At 39.4% G+C, this 21,089-nt stretch overlaps 2 protein-coding genes across 5 annotated transcripts in view; one reads left to right on the forward strand and one right to left on the reverse strand.

The window, feature by feature from the left end:
* LOC111861992 overlaps nucleotides 1–6,017 on the forward strand; it is a 34,392-nt gene extending 28,375 nt beyond the window's left edge. For both annotated transcript variants that reach the window (XM_023847007.2, XM_023847008.1), the window contains 2 exons: nucleotides 662–898; nucleotides 3,034–6,017. In XM_023847007.2, coding sequence (XP_023702775.1) covers nucleotides 662–898; nucleotides 3,034–3,465 — 669 coding nt within the window. In that variant the 3' untranslated portion in view covers nucleotides 3,466–6,017. The remainder of the gene's footprint in view (nucleotides 1–661; nucleotides 899–3,033) is intronic.
* LOC111861991 (26S proteasome non-ATPase regulatory subunit 4) overlaps nucleotides 5,779–21,089 on the reverse strand; it is an 18,594-nt gene continuing 3,283 nt past the window's right edge. Inside the window, exons 4-9 of one of the 3 annotated variants that reach the window (XM_023847006.2) lie at nucleotides 19,325–19,480; nucleotides 17,127–17,258; nucleotides 15,557–15,643; nucleotides 15,293–15,407; nucleotides 11,443–11,595; nucleotides 5,779–6,444 (exon numbers count right to left, since the gene is read on the reverse strand). In XM_023847006.2, coding sequence (XP_023702774.1) covers nucleotides 6,200–6,444; nucleotides 11,443–11,595; nucleotides 15,293–15,407; nucleotides 15,557–15,643; nucleotides 17,127–17,258; nucleotides 19,325–19,480 — 888 coding nt within the window. In that variant the 3' untranslated portion in view covers nucleotides 5,779–6,199. Of the gene's footprint in view, nucleotides 6,445–11,442; nucleotides 11,596–15,292; nucleotides 15,408–15,556; nucleotides 15,644–17,126; nucleotides 17,259–19,312; nucleotides 19,481–21,089 lie in introns of all 3 variants that reach the window. The other 2 variants (XM_023847005.2, XM_023847004.2) reach the window with 2 other exon arrangements.

Here is a 21,089-nt window from a genome sequence, read left to right on the forward strand (position 1 = left end):
ATCAGTGGTACACTCTCAATACTTTATGGAGATGTATTGGTTATGCCTCCAAAGGAACGTGATCAGACCTACTCTCACAAATTTATCTTTTCTTGGCAGGGAGTCACTTTGCTGCATATGTGAGACAGACTGTTGGCCACAGTTAGGGCTATTGTACAGTCCCTGAATGATAGATGATTATGAGTGTGGAGCAGTTGGTAGAATGAGAATTGGCAGGGGAAATTGAAGTACTTGGAGAAAACCCGTCCCAGTGCCACTTTGTCCACCTCAAATCCCACATGATAGCCTGAGACCTAACTACAACAACAAGCACATGTTGTTTACACCCAAAGAGAAATAGCGGTATAAAATTAAAAACATTTCAAGTGATACTTACTCAGTAAAGCTCAAGTAATTAACAGTTAATGTTTCCCACTCCTAATACTATCTCTTCTTTTAGTATTGATATCAAAGCTTGCTGTCTTGTTTCCCTCTCCATAATCTTATCTTCCCATTTCTCTTTGACTGAACAAGTCCCACGTGGAAGTAATCAAACTATGACACATAACTTTTTATCAAAAATATCAAATGGATGTATGCATTTACAACAGGAGGCATAAGCACACATACAGTGTTTTGAATATAGTCCTAATGACACCACATTTGTAATGCCTTGTTATAGGAGAAAGGGGTGTCGCTGGCTGCATTTGCAACAACTGTCCTGTTCCTGATCCTAACAGTCATCATGGTGAGCGTGACACTCCAATCTGCATATGCTTGGCTTGTGATGGGTTCCACATTGTTCCTGTTCCTCACATTGTGCAGCTACAGTTCTTGTGAAAAGACATACTGGCGGCGCACTAATATGCGTTCTGATTCCATCAGTACGATATCAGAGGGACGCGACAACAGTGAGGGGGTAAATACACTCATTAGTCCTCTGCCTCTTTAATGGCCAATTTCATTATTTAATGAGGTAGTTAATCCTGCCCGGTACTTGCATAGTAATCCCTCTCCAATTGTGGGGTTCCATTCTTAAGAATCTGATTGGCAAGACCAAAACACTATGGATAATAGGGGTTAGGGGAGTTGAGCCCTATTATCTGTTACCTCACTATACACAACCGAATATGTTACAATATGTTTAAAAATGATACTTAAAAATAATGATATATAAATGTTTCATTCATACAACCTATTGATGTGGAAGCAACTGATTTTTCTGTGTATATCAATTAAAAAGTAGATACATGAAACGAAATATCACTCCTAATAGTTCAATGAAGGTTGCAGTGCAAGGGCCAGATTATTATGGCCCACATTATTCATTAAAATACGTGTATCACTGATAGCAAAACTGGGTACAAATGGAAAACCATGGATACTTAAAATATGTGTTTTTTTTATTGCTAGTGGGGTGGGACTAAGTCCCTTGTACTGCGGCCACTTCTGGCCTATTGTACCAGCCCCAGATGACAGGTGAGATTGTGGAGCAGTTGGTGGAATGAAGATTGGCAGGGGAAACTGAAATACTTGGAGAAAACCTGCCCTAGCGCCACTTTGTCCACCATGAATCCCACTTGACCAGACCCGGAATCAAACCCGGGCTGCTGCAGTGGGAACATTTGTGGTTAGTGAGGTATAAGTGAAAAATTACAACATCAAAACGTATTTTAAATGTATAAATTTTATATGTGTGTATATACTGTCAAATATCAATTTCTTAGCATTAGCCATTTTCTGAAAAAAGATTCAGCAAAGTACATGTGGTTCGTGTAAAGCAGTGGTTTCATTATACTTATATAAACCAAAATTATGTTCACAATAACTTCTAGAATGGCCTCAATACAAAATTTCAGCAAAAATCTTTACGTAGACTTGCAGATTAAACATAATGCTGAATAATGAATATATGAATGGACATTACCTGGCCTATATGTGTTCTCTTCACAGTGTGCATGTTTTGTGTCTCAAATGTATATAGTTAAGTTAGCCGTTGCCACAACAAAATGATTTATAATCAGTCAGTATATTAAAATTGAATACTTATTTCCTGCTGCATGTTTTGATCTCATAGGACCATCCTCAGGCAATGATATAAAGAATACATCTAGGGTAACTGAATTGCTAGTATGGATCCATATTTAGTGCAGTGTGTCATACTCTGATACATAATTGTGCCTCGAGTTCAATATAAGTTATGTACTTGTATATACTGCATGTGTTCACTTCATGAATGTTGTGAAAAGAACACATTCTTACACCCCAAATTGCGAGTTGCACATCACAATGTTAGGAATCAGACAAGACAGTAGAAATATCTGACTGTTATGGTAGGGAGATTCAGTCCTCATGGGAACCAAATTTACATGTTCTTTTAATAGTGAAATATGACTGTGCAGCACACACTTTTGTACTAGAGATTTAATTACAGAAAGCAAATGTAAAGTTGTACTTGTGGCTGTGCCATGGGACATAGGTAAATGTTCACAGAGTCTGATCTCCCAGCCAAAGAGGCCTAATTTCCATTAAGCATGAAGTCGGATGGGCCCCAGTGCCAGTCTGAATGTGCTGACAGGAATTGAACTTTGGATATTCAGACTGTAGCCAGTCATTTTACCAAATGAGATATTCTGGCTCACAAAACGAAAAAGTAAAGCTATTATTATAACAGGCCATAAAGGCCCATAGGTTTGTGAGATGTTGAGGCGCCCACATTTTCTTTAGACTGTCGACTCACAGACGATGGTTAGGATGTCAGCCTTGTGTGCCAGCTGCCCTTTATCCCCCCAGGAAGATTCCTGGTACTCATTTCTGTTAGAGGCTGAGTCGATCCCAGGCCTACAGTGCAGCTGGAATAGGTCAACTGAAAAAAATCCACCTCATTGGGACTTGAACCCATGACCTTCCAGCTTGTAGCATAGTGCCTCAACCAACTACATTACCACAGGCCCCCATTCTGCCACAGATATCGAAAATAAAGCCCTGACAATATGATGTACACAAGCCATGTCTTCTGTAATTGAAGTCAGTTTATTCTTCTTCTTTTTCTAGGGGGAACATAACAGAAATATTTTGCCATACTGGATTACTGATCTTCCACCTACTTATGCTGCAGCAACAGTACAGCAAGGTGAGACTGTAACTGGAAGAAACAGCCCCAATTCACCTCCACCACCATATTCTATGGCAGTGGGGCTTCACTTGGGAGAGAGTAATTCAGCAGAGGAGCAGTTGCAGCATCATGGTGGGAATATACACATCCCTGATGCACTCATACTACCTCCACCATCTCCTTCAGTGGTGTCCAGACACTTATTCCAAGTCTGTGGTCCACCTGAACGCATCCACTCACTACGAATACCAAGGAGTGATGTCAGGCTGTCACAATCTTATTGCAAGCATAGTGACACACTTTCTCTTGATGGACATCTAGCTGAACAAAGACTGAAGAAAACAACAGCTGACAGCAGCAGTACATGCTAATGAAGCGGAGTGTCACAAGAAGAACAGACGTGGTGGCAAAAAATAAACTTAATCTTACATTATTATATGACTTATGTTACTTTAATAAACTGTAAATGCAGTAAAACAATTTTTAATTAACTGATGAAAATGTTACAAAGTTATTGCATTGCGCAGTCCTGCATAAGTACACCGCATTAATTTGCGTGGCATCACAGTCAGCACTTCCACATCTTTATTCAGGAGGTATCATATTCAAATCACATTTTCTGAATGGGACTTCAGTGCTTTACCTCAGTATCTGTAGGCCAGTGCTGGGATGTACCAGTACTTTTAAGCATCCACAACTATGTTCCAACCTGTTCTAATTCATCATTCACAAACATTTTCTCAATACACATGAAAACATATGCAACTGATGTCATTACACTATCTCATCTCATGCACATTGGTTAGTCTTTGGTGACTGCAACTTTCATACAGCTGTGTCCATTGCACAGGGAGGTTCTTACCTTTGTCAACCGGTTCGTGGTGACTGGTGCACCACTGGTTGCATGGCACATATGAATTCTACCAATGATCATTATGCCTGATGGCTGATAATGTTTGGAATTAGGGAAGTTATTAACTTTGTGGACCGCTTGATGGCATTATGTTTCATGGTGAGCAGTGAGGTTCATGCCTTGAAATTTGTTATGATTTATCAGCAATGGGCGGCAGTTGTCAGTTCCATGAGCCATTTGTTCTCAGTTACAATTAGTGAGCACTGTGTTCCGTCACAGTGTGGTATACTTTAGAGCAACGTGTATTCCTGTATGACATGTGAAATACAGATCTGCTAGAATGTGTCAGTGAAAATTTCATGATGAAAGAGTTCCCAGCAGACAAACAGTCCACAATCTGGTAAATAAACTTAAGAGTTTAAGTGCAGTGTGATTACTGAGGAAACGTTAGATGACATACTGTAGGAGCCAGACTTGAACACATGCCTAGAAAATCACTGAAATGTCTAGCTCAAGAGAATAAAGTGTCAAAGTCTAGTGCAAGAAAGACAACACAACTGCTGAAGCTTAGACAATATAGAACAACAGTAATCCATGCCTTTAAGCTGTGCGATCCAGCTAGCAGGATTCATTTTTGTGGTTGATTTCTACAGTCTGTTGTCAAAGGTGAGATCAATCTGCAATTTACAGGGACAGCATTTTCAACACCTTCTGTGATCTATGAATTGTAACTCTTTCATTCTGAATGTCTTCGGCCAACAGGCATATTGATTCTTCGGCAAAATTTGCACGTGCCTTGCAGCTGGTGGTCCACCAGTTACTGTGAAGCACAGAGCTATGAACTGGTCAATAAGGGTAAGAACCTCCCTGTATAAGATTGGAATAGTTGTATTAAAATTTTGAACAAAGCTGTTCAGTCGGCATAGAAATGTAGTTCTTAAGTGTTCAAAAGACACAGGAGACACAATAACATTGCACTGGCCAGTAAAAGCATTTAGTGTGAGTTACATATGGCAACTCAGCTTGACTTTGCAGTATTCTTACTTCCTTACTGAAGAGGGGCAAGTGAGATTCTTGAAGCTGTGGAAACAAATGCAGCATTCTGACACCTACTGCAGGTTGTAGGTCCATTGATTCTGCCATACAAGACAGATTCTATTCCTGTGAAGGAATCATGGGGGAACAAGATTACCAGGACTCCTTGTTTTCACTATGGACAAACAGTGATGTCATGTATTGGCTGACTGGTCTTGAACTCAAGATGTTTTGCAACAAAAGGCAAGGACCATACTTAGGGATGAACCCAAGACTGGTCAAGTAGTTATGTGGCTGACTCTCATTTTGGAGGTATTTAGTATGAAACTTGACCGAAGTGCCAGTTATCCTTAATTAGTGAGATTTCTTACAGTTCTTCCCGGTAAACAGGTATATCACATTCAGATGGACATGAAAGCATGAAACTACTATGACCCTGTACTTAAGTAATTAAACACCATGCGATGCAGACGTACATGGGGAGTGCAAGTATAATTACACCATTCTTAACTGCAGCACAGATCGAGGTAAGTAGTCTGCTTCACCTCTTCTGCATTATCTCCGGGAAACAGACCCTGTACCCTCTGCATAGGAGGCTGGGTAGGTTTCAACACCCATATGAATGCTATATAGAAGAGAATTTGAACCAATGATTCCTCAGGTATCCAACCTGTAAACTAATTGCTATACCAACTGTGCTATCCCACATCTGAACGTAACAGGCACTTTGCTACATTCATTCTGAGGCATCCCTAAAAAAGTAGGGCATTTATTATGCTTTTAATACAAAAAAAACTAATATAAGGAAAATATTCAGGACAAAATCACATAAATATGGTTCACAATATGAAATAAGACTTACAAGACAATTCATGAACACAATCATTATTTTCCTTAATTTATTTCATCACTTCCAACACTCGGAACATGCTCTTCCCTGGCACAAACTGAAAGTGTAAACAATATCCTACTAGAATCAATGAATTCCAGTCAGACTTACTTCACAGCTATAGAACATATCAGGAAAGAAAAAAAGAAGCTACTGCTTGACAATAAGGGAAAACAAATGCTGCAAACAAAACACAGAAATATACATACTACAGAGTATCTCAAGTTATTTTCTGAAATAAGCTGGCCTAACTGTAGAGATGACTGAATTTAATAAGTTATGGAAACATCATGTATGAGGAACACTTGTGATGTTTCTCATGTAACTATCACTTCTTGCTGCTTTTATCTTTGTCTTCATCTTTGCGGTCTTTCTTTTCCTTTGATAAACTGCCAACAGCCTGACGTATTGCCTCACTCTGAGGATCTACACCAGGCAGGTTCTCTAGCACACTCTGCAGGAACTCAGGATCATTCATCACTTCAGAATAATCTTCTTCTCCCTCTACCTCCATTGGAATTTCCGTTTCTTTCTTCACTTCCTTCTTATCCTCTTTTCCTCCAGCCTGATCTTCTGTACAAAAAGAATTTGTTACTGTACAAGCATTTTAAGTGTAAATCTAACATTGTAAGCGCTCTTGTTATAAAATTAAATGACTCTATGAGGGAGAAGCTCACACTTATTGTTCAGCTACATAAAAAATTCCCACACAACAGGATGGTCTAGAGCAGGGGTCTCCAAACTTTTCGAACTGTGGGCCACATTAGGTAATTCAGCACTTTCAACGGGCCAGATAAAATGGGAAATTAATAACTCTAGGTACATGAGTTTTATTGAAAGCACGGAATTTCATAAACTAAATACAAAGTACACGAGAATAAATTATCGTATATTAATGACAACAGACAGTAGCAGCAAAGCTCATATTTTCATCACAAATTATAATAAAACAATTAATGTGAATGATGGAACTCTTTTTGCATTCTTAAAATCTGATTAAATTGAGGTTCAAATTTTGAAACGCTAATCACAAGTAGCGACTTTAAATGTTCATTGGATAAATTTTCCCTGTATTTCGACTTGATGTACTTCATTTGGGAAAAAGTTTGTTCACACAGATATGTCGTCCCAAAAATGGAGATAAATTTATAAGCAAATTTCTTTAAATTTGGAAATTGCTCAGAGTTCAGAAATTTATAAAATTTGATCAAATTTCCTTCCTTGTATTTGTCTTTAATATGATAATTTTCCTGAAGTTCAATAATTTCCATTTGAATTTGACTTGGGACATCTGCAGCATCACAGTCAAACGGATTTTGAAACAATCTAATTTCCTGAGCGCTGGAATCCAAATCAGCAAATCGCTTCCAAAATTGTTCTTTCAAATCTAAAATGACTGAATTTGCAAACGAGGAAGGAAATTCTGCTTCACCCTTTTTATGCAACTCTGCACAGTATAGCATATGAACAAAGTTACAATTTTTCACTTGGCTTTCCAGAAGTATCAACTTTGCTCTGAATGCCTTGATAAGTGCAAATAAATCACAGACTAAGTTATTTTCACCCTGCAACTTTAAATTCAAATGGTTCGTATGGTTCACCAGATCAGCAAAACTGCTAATTTCCAAAGCCACTTGGTATCTGATAAAAGTGGTTCATGATGGTTTTTCTCGGTAAGAAATATATCAATTTCATTCCTGAGCTGGAAGAAGGACGAAATAACCTTTCCACAGCTAAGCCATTGACCTGCAGTATAATATGTCAGGTCAATAAGCTCGGAATCACATTTACCAGTACTCGTTGGATAATCAGTTCAATTGGCGCATTTCTGCAGAATTCTTTCGCGTGCCGGATGTGGCCTGTGGGCCGCAGTTTGGGGTCCCTTGGTCTAGAGGCAAGGCTCCACACTTTTATTCAGAAGGTGCTTGATTCAAGGACAGACTGGCTGGATTGTTTTCATGGTTTTACTCAGTCCCTCCAGGCAAATTCCTGGATAATAACCTGAATAAGCCATGACTGCTTCCTTGCTATTCCTTTCAAATTCCTAATCAATCATCCTGCCATCAGATGCAATAGTCTTGATACTGAAAGCACCATTAAATAACCTATGAAATAAACACCCCACCTTTTATGGTTCATTGTAAGGTTCATAAGATCCTAGCAGTCAACCTTATCCTGAGTCAGATGAATCCAGATCACACTTTTGATCAAAGTTTTGTAAACTTATAGCTTAATATACCACATTTCCTGGTGTATAAGGTCTTGTTCTTTTCTCAAAAGTGACCCTACAAATCACAGTGCATTTTACACATGATGATGAAGATGGTGGTGGAGAAGAAAAAATATACAGTGGAACCCCGCTTAACGAGCACCTCTCATAACGAGTAATTCGCATAATGAGCAAAACAAATTATAAAAAAATGACTTGCTTAACAAGCCACATTTCGCATAACGAGTTACGAGAGGGGAAGTCCCGGATTGTGCGCTTGCTACATCAGTCTGTGTTTAGCACTCGTTCTGTTAGCATCTTAGTGTCGCCTGTGATCACACATTTTTCCAAACTTGTGTTCAGACATATTATTTGTGATTTTTTGGTGCAGTTTAATAACCCTTGCAAAAATGTCCCCAAAGAAAAAGCAGCAAAAAGACAGCCATAAGAGAATAAAAATAACCGTAGAAATGAAACGTAAAATCATTGAAAAGCAAGAACGAGGTGTGAGCGTGGCTGATCTAGCATGCACATACAATTGGTCTACATGAACGATTTGCATGATTTGGAGTTGCATTGTGTTTCACAGCAAGAAATTGTGGAGGAGAGTTTGTCAGAGGAGGAGGAGGTAACAGCAAAGCAACAATCTTCTGGTGCAATAAGAGAAATGCTGAAAGCATGGGAAACTGTTGCATCGTACATTGAGAAGCATCACCCTAATAAGGCAGTGGCTATGCGCGCTACAAATTTATTTAATGATACTGCTGTCACATTTGCACCAAAGTTTGAAGTGTCAGCAAAAACAAATGTCTCTTGACACCTTTTTAGTAAAAAAAGAATTAGATATGTATCATAAATAATAAACTAATTATTTCGATATTTTTTGTTTTCTGCAAACTGAATTTGCATTCCAGGTTGGTTCATTCTGCATAGAAGAAAAGATGAAGATGATTCACGCTCCTTAACAATGTATATATCATTTTCTTTGAATAAACGTTATACATAACATTTTTTGAGTATTTTTTCAGCATGAAATGCATTATCATATTTTACATTAATTTATATGGGAAAAATTGTTTCGCTTAACAAGTATTTCGCATTATGAGTAAGATTCTGGAACGAATTATGCTCGGTAAGCGAGGTTCCACTGTATTTCTCAATTTCTCTTTTCTGAATCATTATGCATATTATACAATTGGAAATGTGGTAATTCTCCCAAATGGGCTCTACTCTTCAGGTTTTCCAATTTCTCATATCTCTCATGTATGATATACACTCCACCAATCCCATCCTCCTTGGCATGATCACCCTAATATTATTTTGTGAAGTGGAAAGCACCTCATCATGCAATTTTCTCAAGTCTCCTATGACCTTTTCTTTCTCCTGTCTAAATATTCTCTTCAGATCCATATTTTCAAACACCTTCAGAGAAAATAATTTCATCATATTTAATATTCAAGAATTCAGGAAAATATCAGATGAAAACAAAATTTTAATGTTGCTACTTATGAAAAATGAAGGGGAGAAACCTTCAGCATTACATTTTCATTTAAAAGTTGCAACAAAGCGACTTGTCCAAATATATGAATCTACTTTCACACATAAATACTTCCACCACATTATGGGACTCTCACTTCAGATCCCTAGAAAAATAACCCTCATGGATTCTTGCTGTTCTCAGAAGAGTCTGCCACTAAGCCAGAAAACTCCACTATACATTGCAAAAGCATACTAAACCCAGGATCAGACATGCAGAACATTCGTATACATGGGGGAGATGAAAAATGTACAAAACTTAAGTAAACCAAAAGAGAATTCACTTTGGAGACCTCAGTACAGACGGAACTTAAATAGACAGGATGTGATAGCATGACTGGATTCAACAAATTCTACTGGCAGGCTCTTGTAAATATGGTGACAAACTTTTGATTTCCATAAAAGACAGGGACTATGCCACCCACCTGAGCAAGTATTCTCTTCTCACCTTCTGGCCCACAGTCTTTTTCAAGAGTGTTTCCTTGTCAAAGTAATCTAAGCATTTTTTATTTCAATTATATACATGAAATAAATTTTCTTGACCTAATTACCCTGAGAACAAAAGATGAAGAATATGAATCACAAAGTTCCTTTTTTGAGGTTTTCACAGCGGTGACTATGAAGAAAGCAGTCTTCTGGGATGTGGCACCATGTAGATGTGGTGTTAACCGACGTTTCGGAGGAAAGCTGCACTTTCCACATTGGTGCACAGGGCTAGAGCTCTTCGTGATCAAGACAGCCTACATGCAGAGTTGGTGCTCCTGGGGGATGTATTCAGGAAGAATGGATACAACAACCGGCAGATCCACAGAGTTCTCAACCATTGGCCCAACATCAGCCAGCCTGAAGATAAACCGAGCTCAGTCACCTTCCTGCCCTATGTCGGTACTACTATATTCAACCGTATCAGCAGAGTGCTGTCCCGGCACAACATCAAATCAGTGGGTCTGCTTCCAAACAAATTATCCAGTTTCCTCTGGCCAGTAAAAGAGAGCCTGGGACTAAGGACACCAGGTGTATACAGTATCCCATGCGAGTGTGGCAAGGTCTATATTGGGCAGATGGGCCGCTCCATGGACATGAGGTTGAAGGAGCATTAGCGGCACAACACAGCATTGATTTGGGACACCGCATTCAGCTTCAGAATACCTCCATCCTCGCCACCAAGACTCGACATATGGATCGCATCATTAGGGAAGCCATTGAGATTGAACTCCATCCTGACAATATGAACAGAGGGGGGGGGGGTTGTCTCAGCAAGTCATGGAAACCTCTCATATGTTCCCTAAAAAATCCCCGCCAGGACATGATGCCAGATCCACATGGACACACAGTCCATGACCGACTCACATAGCAAACCCCCCAGCTTAAGGGTTAATGCCCTCCCATTAACCTTGCCTTTCTCCCCCAACACAATATCCTATACCTGCTGTAACCTGGCTCCTGCTCCCCAGACCCTTCCCCTCTCCTCTCCACTGATTAGCCATTCCTGCTCTCATATAGCTGAGTTTATTTCCAACATTAGTCTGCTTGCACCTGTTCTCACTGTCTCTTCGCTTGCGGATTTTCTTATTTTTCCTTCTACCCTGAAGATGGAGGCGATACGTTCCTCTGAGACGTCTGAGACACCACATCTACATGGTGCCACATCCCAGAAGACTGCTTTCTTCCTTTTTAATGTTCCCCATTGTGTCAATTATGGATACTTTTTACCCTTCAACCAAGGTTTAACATTCATTAATTCTGTGCAAATAATTAACTGTTCTGTACAATACTTTTTCTGTCCTGTGGATCAATTCACAACAAAAACATCAAACACAACTTACGAGCATCTTGCATGGACATTTGCATGGCAAATGCTATCTGTTCCTCCTCAGTCATGTGAGCAAAATCAGGAACAGCTGGGGTGTTCTGCTCCTCCTCTCCTCCCTCAAGAGACATGGCCAGAGCACGTTCCAACATGGCTTCTTCATTTGGAGCTACAAATAATTAATAAGTTAATGCCCTGCTGAAATGATGCTGGCTGGATGTACTCGTACATGTATTAAAGAGCACTGTGGTCAATGAGCTACTCCATCACTGGAATTACTATGGTGTCTCACAAAAGCAATGAAACACTATACTTCTTATTGGTATAGTTCACAGCAAATGTACACTTTTCTATTTCATGGAAGCATCTATAGATTCAGCTTTCTATTTAAGATCCAAGAAGATGTATTAAGTGTCGCATGTTCAGCAGAGAAGTACTGTTGGGATATACCCTCAGCGATCACTACCTTAAAGTATCCAAGGTCTGAGTCACTGTTTTGGCTTTGGTAACACAGGCCTCCACTGTTCACATAAGGTTGCAGCTGCACAACTATCACTGAACTCATCCCCTTATATAGAGCCTAATGATGAAGTAAAGAATGGAAAAGACACAGAAGAGTTATGTTGGGCCATCTTTGAAATAAAGGTAAAAACTTAATGCTAAGTTTGTTAACAAATGATAACACACAAGAATATAATCATCTCCCACAGAAATCTGATTTTGATGAGAAACAGTAACAGTAAATTATAATTTCCAATAAATTAGTTCTATTACTTGAATTAAAAAAAAAACTACAATTTCTAAACCTGCTATCAGCTAGCTCATTGATTTCTGACAAGCAGGACTTAAACCTAGTCCCATGCTTCTACTGGCTCCATGATGATCTCATGTGGCTATTGCCTTCTTCAAGCCTCAATAAACTGCTTGGACCCAATATTAATCTCTCAAGTAATGACTAGTAGGGTTTTCATTCCTGAATGTAAACCATTTCTTCAAACCCAGCTGAACAATTCTGCAACTTGTGTTATAGTAACAAGAATTACTTAACCATGCCATCATATGCATCCTTTAAAACAACATGAATTTTAGACTGAAATGGGATGTTCAAATTCTGATGATGACTTTCTGGATAACAGATGTAATTTAGGAGAACAACACACTTACATCTCAAGCTTCAAAACACAGACAGAACAGAAGTGGTTCAGGTTCGGAAGGAACAAGATGTAACCTGAACCCTGAGTAACAGACCTCTGAACTTCCTGAATAGAAAATGCCTGTCAGGAATATATGAATACAATTTGGTTGTGTGTACTGGGTCATTTCATAATATTTGGAAAGCAGCTTCTGTAGCCACTTAAAACCTGAGACTTAGCAGCCAACGTTCTCTAGCACAGTAACAATTTGCCATCAAAGATGGTAACTGCATTACCATTGCCAAGCTGTTTCTACAGAAAAAACAGCATGCACAGTAAACTTGGGGCCAAAAGAGATATTAATTTTGGGTGTGGACATTATACAATTTTAGAATGTGAATGTTCACTCCTGCTGTGGCAGTGTGTGCGCACACATTTTGTTTGTTCTTTGTTATGTCATGATGGCCAGACACAATATCAAATCACTCTCTATGGGAGATCACAAAACAAGAACCAATTGACATCCAACTTAAAAAAGAGAAAATGGAGATGGATTAAGCACACTTTAAAAAAAACCAGAGGGAGCCATAGGAAAGGATGCATTAGACTGGAATCCCCGAGGTGCTAGAAGGAGAGGGCGATCAAGGAAAACTTGGAGAAGGACAACAGAAGAGGAAATAACAGAGATGGGAAAACCTGGAGAGAGGTTAAGGCATTGGTAAACCAGAGGAGAAGATGGAGAAGCTTCACAGGAGCCCTGTGTTCCACTTGGAACTAAAGGAATTAATTAATCAATACGAAGGGAGTTTCATATATAATGCCTCCTATTTTTTTGTGTTAATATGTAACGTCTGAGCTGGATGTTGGTGGTGTTGTAGTAAAGGTTGAACTTTCCTGCCAACGTACTGTTAGTTTGGTTGTCATGTGACAGATAGCGACAGCAGAACAGTCTACCAAAATTGCATCTGACACAGAAGTGCGTATGAAACAGAGATGTGTTATTAAATTTCTCACTGCCGGACAAATTGCACCCACTGACATCCATCGATGCTTACCAAAGGTGTACGGAGACGATACAGTGGATCTCAGCACAGTGAGGCAGTGGGTAATGTGTTTCAACAGTGGTGAAAGTGAAGTGCACGACAAACCACATGCTGGGTGTCCCTGCTCAGCTGCCACTCCTCACAATGAACAATGCCTCAATCAGCTCATCCGTACATATCGGCAGATAACAACCATGGAACTGTGTGCACGGCTTAATATCAGCTGTAATGCATTGGAAACGATGTTGGGGAAGCTGGATTATCATGAAGTTTGTTCCAGGTGGGTCCCGTGGATGCTTACACAGGACCACAATACTCATCAAATGGAAGTCTATCAGGACCTGCTGCACCAGTTTGAGGCTGAAGGTGACAAGTTTCTGGACAGCATCGTCACCAGAGATGAGATGTGGTGTCACCACTACGAGCCAAAATCCAAAAGACAGTCCATGGAGTGGCAACATCCAGATTCCCCTCAAAAAAAGAAGTTCAAGACACAGCCATCGGCAGTGAAAGTGATGTGCATGGTCTTTTGGGATAGGTGGGGTGTGATTTTCTTGGGTTTCCTGGAGCCTGGTGAGACTGTCAATTCTGAACGCTACAAGACAACGCTGACTAAGCTGAAAGCCCGCATTTCCCGAGTCAGGTCAGAGAAGCAGACAACCTTTCACTTGCAACACGATAATGCCAGAGCCCATACCAGTTTGGCGACCACTGCATATATTGCAAAGTTTGGCTGGACTGTCCTTCCACATCCACCTTATAGCCCCGATTTAGCACCTTCAGACTTCCATCTCTACGGGCCTATGAAAGATGGACTACATGGGCAACATTTTCCATACAACGATGCTGTCATTGCAGCTGTAAGAAAGTGGCTAGCCTCTGCTGGCGCAGACTTTTATGTGCATGGCATACAGGCTCTTGTTCATTGCTGGCAAAAGTGCATAATGAATGGTGGTGATTATGTGGAAAAATAACTGTACTCGTAAGTAGCTGAAATCTTGCTCTGTTTAACTGCATTATTATGCTTTCTGTATCTGTTGCAGTTTTCATTAAGAAAAAATAGGAGGCATTATATACGGAATGCTCCTCGTAATAATAATCATCATCATGTCATGCAGCTGAGAGGTCAGAATACCAAGGTGTGTTGTGCAAATCATGTCCAAAAATGTTTTCACAGAGACAGATAATTTGAGAAGTTGCACTAACAGCTATTTATAAAATGGAATGACAATGAAAATATAAGTGCTGAGACTTAATACATTAAACATTTGTTATAAGGGCCATCTACTTTAAGAGTAAGGGTACATCATACCTTGTATAGGAAGTCTTACTGAAGGAAAGTCCTGGATAAATATGGTTGAATTTCCAGCCAGCATATGAATATCATAAGTGTGTTGAAAATAGAATCTAGTAACTTTCTACTGATGACATAACGGTCTACAACACTAACTGAAGAAGACATCCTCTCATCCCCATAGCAGATGGAGTACAACATTAATTGTTCTGATATTATGAGCTCTACATCATCAGGACTCTGCACATGTGCATGCAAGTGAATCCTAACTCTTCCAAGGCAGGTATACACAGTGTTAGACTTCAGTAGTCTCTGCCATGATAAACATGTGCAGCAATTACACTCTACCACTGGTAAACATAACATTATTTAAAATTCACTAGGCAGATTCTGTACCTTCCTTGATGGGAGTTGGTGCTGGAGTGCTTCTATCTGCAGCTGATGCTACTTGAGCACGTCTTGTTTCTTCTTCCTGTCTCTGCCTCTGCTCCTCCATAGACACTCGGAGAGCCTAAAGTAAGAAAATGTCTAATTCATGAAACAAGGCATCATGGTAGGCCACAAAAACAAACATGACTAAAAAATCTGGAGTTCTACTACAGCACCAAGCTTCTTGTCTCCGTATTTCCTGAACACATATGAAAAGATTTTCGAACTTACTAGTGCCAATTCTGGGTCTTCGTTTGGATCAACCCCAAACTCAAATCCAGAACCTCCAAGCCCAGCTCCTCCCATACCATCCTCACCCTGCAAAAGAAGAAGTTTAATGATGAAATTATTATTATGTCCCTGTTCTCAAAAAAGGCAAAAGTACCTCTGTCAGCAGTTATAGGCCTATATCCTTACTGAGTAATTTTTCTAAAATACATTTGAATTTATTGTTCATGAACATGTTTCCAATTATCTAAAATCAAAAATTAGTCCTTACCAGCATGGCTTCTCAAAAACTAAATCCACAAGCACCAATTTGGTAACTTACGTTGATTTTATCTCCCCTATAGTTGGCTCTCAGAGACAAGCTGATGCCATTTATTTTGATCTCAGCAATGCTTTCGACCTTGTCCTACAGTCTCTTCTTCTTCATAAACTTAGTGCTATTCGGATTTCTGGTGGTTATGTAAGCTGGTTTCGCAGTTACCTATCCAAACGGAAATCTCAGGTCCATGTCTCTGGTGTTCTTTCCTCACCTTTTGAAGTTCTCTCCAGTGTACCTCAGGGATCTGTCTTGGGAGCCCTTCTCTTCAGTGTGTTTATTAATGACATGTGTAATGCAGTTGCTCATTCTAAGTGTTTGCTTTTTGCTGATGATGTCAAAATTTACCGAGCCATTAGTTCTCCTCAGGAGAATATCAGTAAAATTAAAGTTATATCCTTCTCCAGGAAAACCAACATACTTATCTACGATTATAACTTTGTCAATCGTCCATAGCCCAGACCAATTCTATAAAAGACCTGGGAGTGTTTATTGATGCTAAGCTATATTTCCATGACCAGGTCGCCTTGAGGCTGGAATGCAGTGAGCAGTATGCCTTCATGATCCCAGAAGACTGTGAGCATCACTTTCCTGGATTAGGGCGTCACCTTAAACTTTCTTTTTTGCCAGGCAACGCAGGATGTTTCCACTCCATTGACGCACACTTTGTCTCGGGCTGGTAATAGTGAACCCAAGACTCATCACCTGTGACAATTCAGGCTAGCATATCGTGTCCTTCATCATGGTAGCATTTGAGATGCTGTAATGTCAGACCCACTTTTGCATTTTGGGTTGTGGGGTCAGCATGCACGGCACCCATCGTGAACAGACTTTGTGAAAACCTAACCTGTCACACATTATGAGGTAGGCCATGCCATGTGAACACGCCTGGTTCCGACAGCAGCCCAAAGAATTTTATGCTGCTGGTTTTCAGGGGCTTGTGAAACGATGGGACAAGTGCCTCAATGTACATGGAGATTATGTTGAGAAACAAAAGCATTTTTCAAATCAGTACTCTTATTTGTTTAGGTTCTACATCCAATTGTAACTTACTTATTGACTTACCCTCATACATAACAAAATTAAGAACCATCTGCCATGTGAAATGTGGTGTAAAAAAATAACATTTAAATGAACTGGCTTGATAGCATCAGGATACAATAAATTTAAATAGACTGGAAGAGATGTAAGCAAAGAGAAAAAATAATTTTTATCAAATCTGCAGAATAAGAAAAATAATATCAACTTGAAACATACCTGAATAACAGGTGATGAAATAAGTGCATCGGAGAGGTGGGGCCCAGGTGGAACTGACACTAAGTGACTACCGGCTCCATCCTTTCCATTCAAAGCATTAATAAATGCTGTGAGGAGTTCACTGTTTGATACCTAAGACACATTTATATAAGAATTCAATCAAATAACAGCATTACATTAGCAGAACATCTTCCATTATTTCCAGACTTTCTTAAAATCGTGGATAGGCAAAACTGGTGAAACGACGTGGCAGATCATTACAAAATAAACTTAATTAAATTAGTTAATACCTGGAAAGGGCCATGCCATAGCTCAAGCGGTTAGTCACTGGCTTCCCACTGAGGCGGCCCACATTTGATCCTGGGTCTGGTCAAGTGGGATTTGTGGTGGACAAAGTGGCACTGGGACAGGTTTTCTCCGAGTACTTCGGTTTCACCTGCCAAACTTCACTCCACCAACTGCTCCACAATCACCCTCACCTATCATCTGGGGCTGGTACAATAGGCCAGAAGTGGCTGCAGTACAAGGGACTTAGTCCCATCCTACTAGCAATAAAAAAATAATACCTGGAAATATCTGAGATAAAATGTCACAAATTATATGACCTACGGGTTTGTTTAAATCTGAAACACGAGAAAATAAAATATGTACAAACAGAAAAATTCTGTGATCTGTAGTCTGCAAGCGAACTATACCAACTGAGCAACCGCATTAGTGCCAACTTTAGCAGATAGAGGATGTCACATGGACAGCGCAATGGATCCCCACGGCTGTTAATCTCAGTTTTCTAGATTGGAGCTGCTATTTCCTTAAAACAGCTCCTCAATTATCCTCACGAGGCTGAGTGGACCCCGTTCCAGACCCACTACTTCTCACAAAATCAGGTAGTGCTGGGAATCGAACCCGGACCTATGTATCTGTAGCCAGGAACTCTGACCACTAGACAACAGAGGCGGTAAATAAAGAATGTATGTTAGTGGATACATTTAAATTGGTATAGCAATTGATCTTCTCTATGATTAGCGTTTCTTCTCCAACATTTTATTCGATTTACTCTTAACTGTCTATGCTAGCTTAATACAGCATTATAAGAATGATAAGTTGTCGTGTTTGAAGTGGCAATATACAGTAAGACTTACTCATTATACGAGAGCAATAATTGGCCTAAACTACAAATCAGTGAGAAATCTGTAGTGTGAATAAAAGACCACAGTAGATTGGAAACTAAGATACAAGTTTGTGAGGGTGGATTAATTTTGGCAAGAAATCAGGTATCAGATATTCAATTAACTGCTAAAGCCAGACTGTCTTTTTGTCTGGATTCCTGGATAGAAGACAGAGTGACCTGTAGGTAAAGTGGACTATGGACATTCAAAAAGTGTAAGGGGATCAGGTTAACCAAGGTTTGGCAGTTTCATGTTTTGGTGCTTTGAAGTTGCTATAGGAAAATCTACATTTAATAGTTGGGGTGATTCATACCCCCATCATAAGCACAGAGTTAATTACTGACATTTATGTAGATATGAAGAAAAGTAAATGATTATGAAAACTTGTTTTAAAATATTCTTAAACAAATAGAATAATTACTATCACAATTTTAATTCCATTTATGTTTGTAACCAGTACATTTTCAGACGAAAATGTATTAAGAATGTCAAAGTGATATTTGTTACTTGATGAAAATATTTAAGATAAAACTAGTTATCCATGATATGTATGTGTTGACCATCTTCTAGTGCACACAACCTCACGTCACTTCACTTCATGTTTCGGCATCACTGTGCCATCCTCAGGTGTGTCACCTACGTTAAACTACTGACGCTAAAATACAACATTAAAACTAGTTAACTGAATGATATGAGCATTTTAAGTTGCCTTCAATATAATATGTGGTACTGACGTAATCTTTACAGATTCCTCTAGCAGCAACAATATGGAACACATTTATCTTGAGTTGTATAGTAAGAAGCTAGGTAGAAAAAACATATGCTGATTTGCAGTCTGGTTAAAATTTCAACCAGAAAATATGGATCCTTTTCTACACATAACTTAAAAAAACTACATTCCCTTAAAAATTAAGTACTAAAAGTTGATAAGTGCAACAGAAATTGTTAGCAAAGCCTGTGATGCACAGTAATGTGCACTACTAAATAAATGTATCAAGTGTCAACTTGCATAGTTCTCACCTGAGGACTCACCTCCTCACCAAAGCTCACAATATCTACATTGACCTTCTCTTTCTTGAGTCTTTTTGCCAGTTTAACAAGCTCCTTCTCCTCGGTTTCAACTGGGCTTCCAACAAAAGCAACGATACGCATCTTGTGGTTCTTGCCCTGGCGGTGCTTCAATGCCAGCTACAACATTTTCAATGATATTCACATTACAGAAACAGTCAGCAAACTAATCATTAACTCTGGAAGCAACTGATGATTTTTCAACAGCTAAGCTGTCCTGGAAGACAGGTGAGTAACACTTTTTTTCTCTGAAAGACACATATAAAAAACAAAACAAACTCCATGTTTTTAGTCCGCAAGCAAACTATACCGACCGAGAAACCGCCACTTGTTCGCATATGCAATGCCACCTTTAGCAGATAGAGGGTGCCCCGTGGTCAGCACAATGAATCCCCATTGCCGTTAATTTCGGTTTTCTAGACTGGAGCCGCAATTTACTTGAAATAGCCCCTTAATTATTCTCATGAGGCTGAGTGGGCCCCGTTCCAGACCCACAACTTCTCAGAAAATCTGGTAGTGCCGTGAATCAAACCCTGACCTCTGGATCTGTAGCCAGGAACTCTGATCACTAGACCACAAAGGCGGTCCAAGACACTACATACTGAAAATGATAGTTGTTGATATGCTGATACTTACAGACTGCTTTGCAAGTGAAACTGTCAGTTCTATTCACATCAGTATACAGAGCTGTATTTTCTAAGATGGTGCTCCTATCTGCCATATCAAGACTCAGAAATACAGTTTCTATCGTTAAAGGACCACTGCATACAAACAGCTAATTCACTGATTCCACTTTGTGTCCTTTAACAGATTTGGGTCAAGAAAATGGTAAATTAGTATGAATGTTGTATAGGTAGGTATCTACTGTCATATGCAAGTTCAAACAATGTGATTTCATTTTACTGTGTTCAATCAATTTAAAATGATTTCAGGTTACAGCACTCAGTTTAATGCAAACTGCCTGCTAGCCAATCGAGAGATGTGGAGAAGGAGGAACTGATAACTGTGTGTGTGTGTGACTGGGGAGGAATGTGAGGGCATAAAGGAAAATTTGGCTCCAATGATTCAATTTATGCAATTTCACCTTCTGCAATTTCCTTTTGCAACACAAGTGTTGCATAAATTGAGGAGTACCTGTATAGTAAATAAATAGGAATAACTTCACGATAAACTAACAGCTGCTAAGTACGTGCGTTGAATACAATGCATGCAGCCACAAAAAAAGACACATCACAAGACACAGTATACACAAAATATAGGAAGAATGACTACCATAGAGGAAGACTGATATAATACGCGAGTTTGAAATACGACGTATAAGACGATAAATCTTAACAAATTTTAATATATAAATTTTATTATAGTCATCATCATCAGTAATCTGTCAGACGACAGGTCCACAGTCTCTTCCAAAACAATTCCTCCGCTTATTGCGATCTAGAGCTTTCTCCTTCAAATGACAGTATCCTCTTCTGTCCCCAAGGTCATCCAGCATCTTCTTATGTCTTCTTGTCACTTCTATCAGCCCCTCTATCTTTCCTTCAATAACTTCTTTTACAAGGCAGTTTCTGCGTAAAACATGACCAATCCAATTAGCCTTCCGTTTTCTTATTTTGTGTAGGATATTCCTCTGCTCACTGACTCTAATTAACACTTCTTCATTTCTCACATAATCGGTCCAACTGATCTTCTCCATCCTTCTCCAACACCACATTTCGAAACTTTCCAG

Source organism: Cryptotermes secundus, unplaced genomic scaffold (genome assembly GCF_002891405.2).
Source record: "Cryptotermes secundus unplaced genomic scaffold, Csec_1.0 scaffold181, whole genome shotgun sequence".
NCBI classification, from domain to species: Eukaryota; Metazoa; Arthropoda; class Insecta; order Blattodea; family Kalotermitidae; genus Cryptotermes; species Cryptotermes secundus.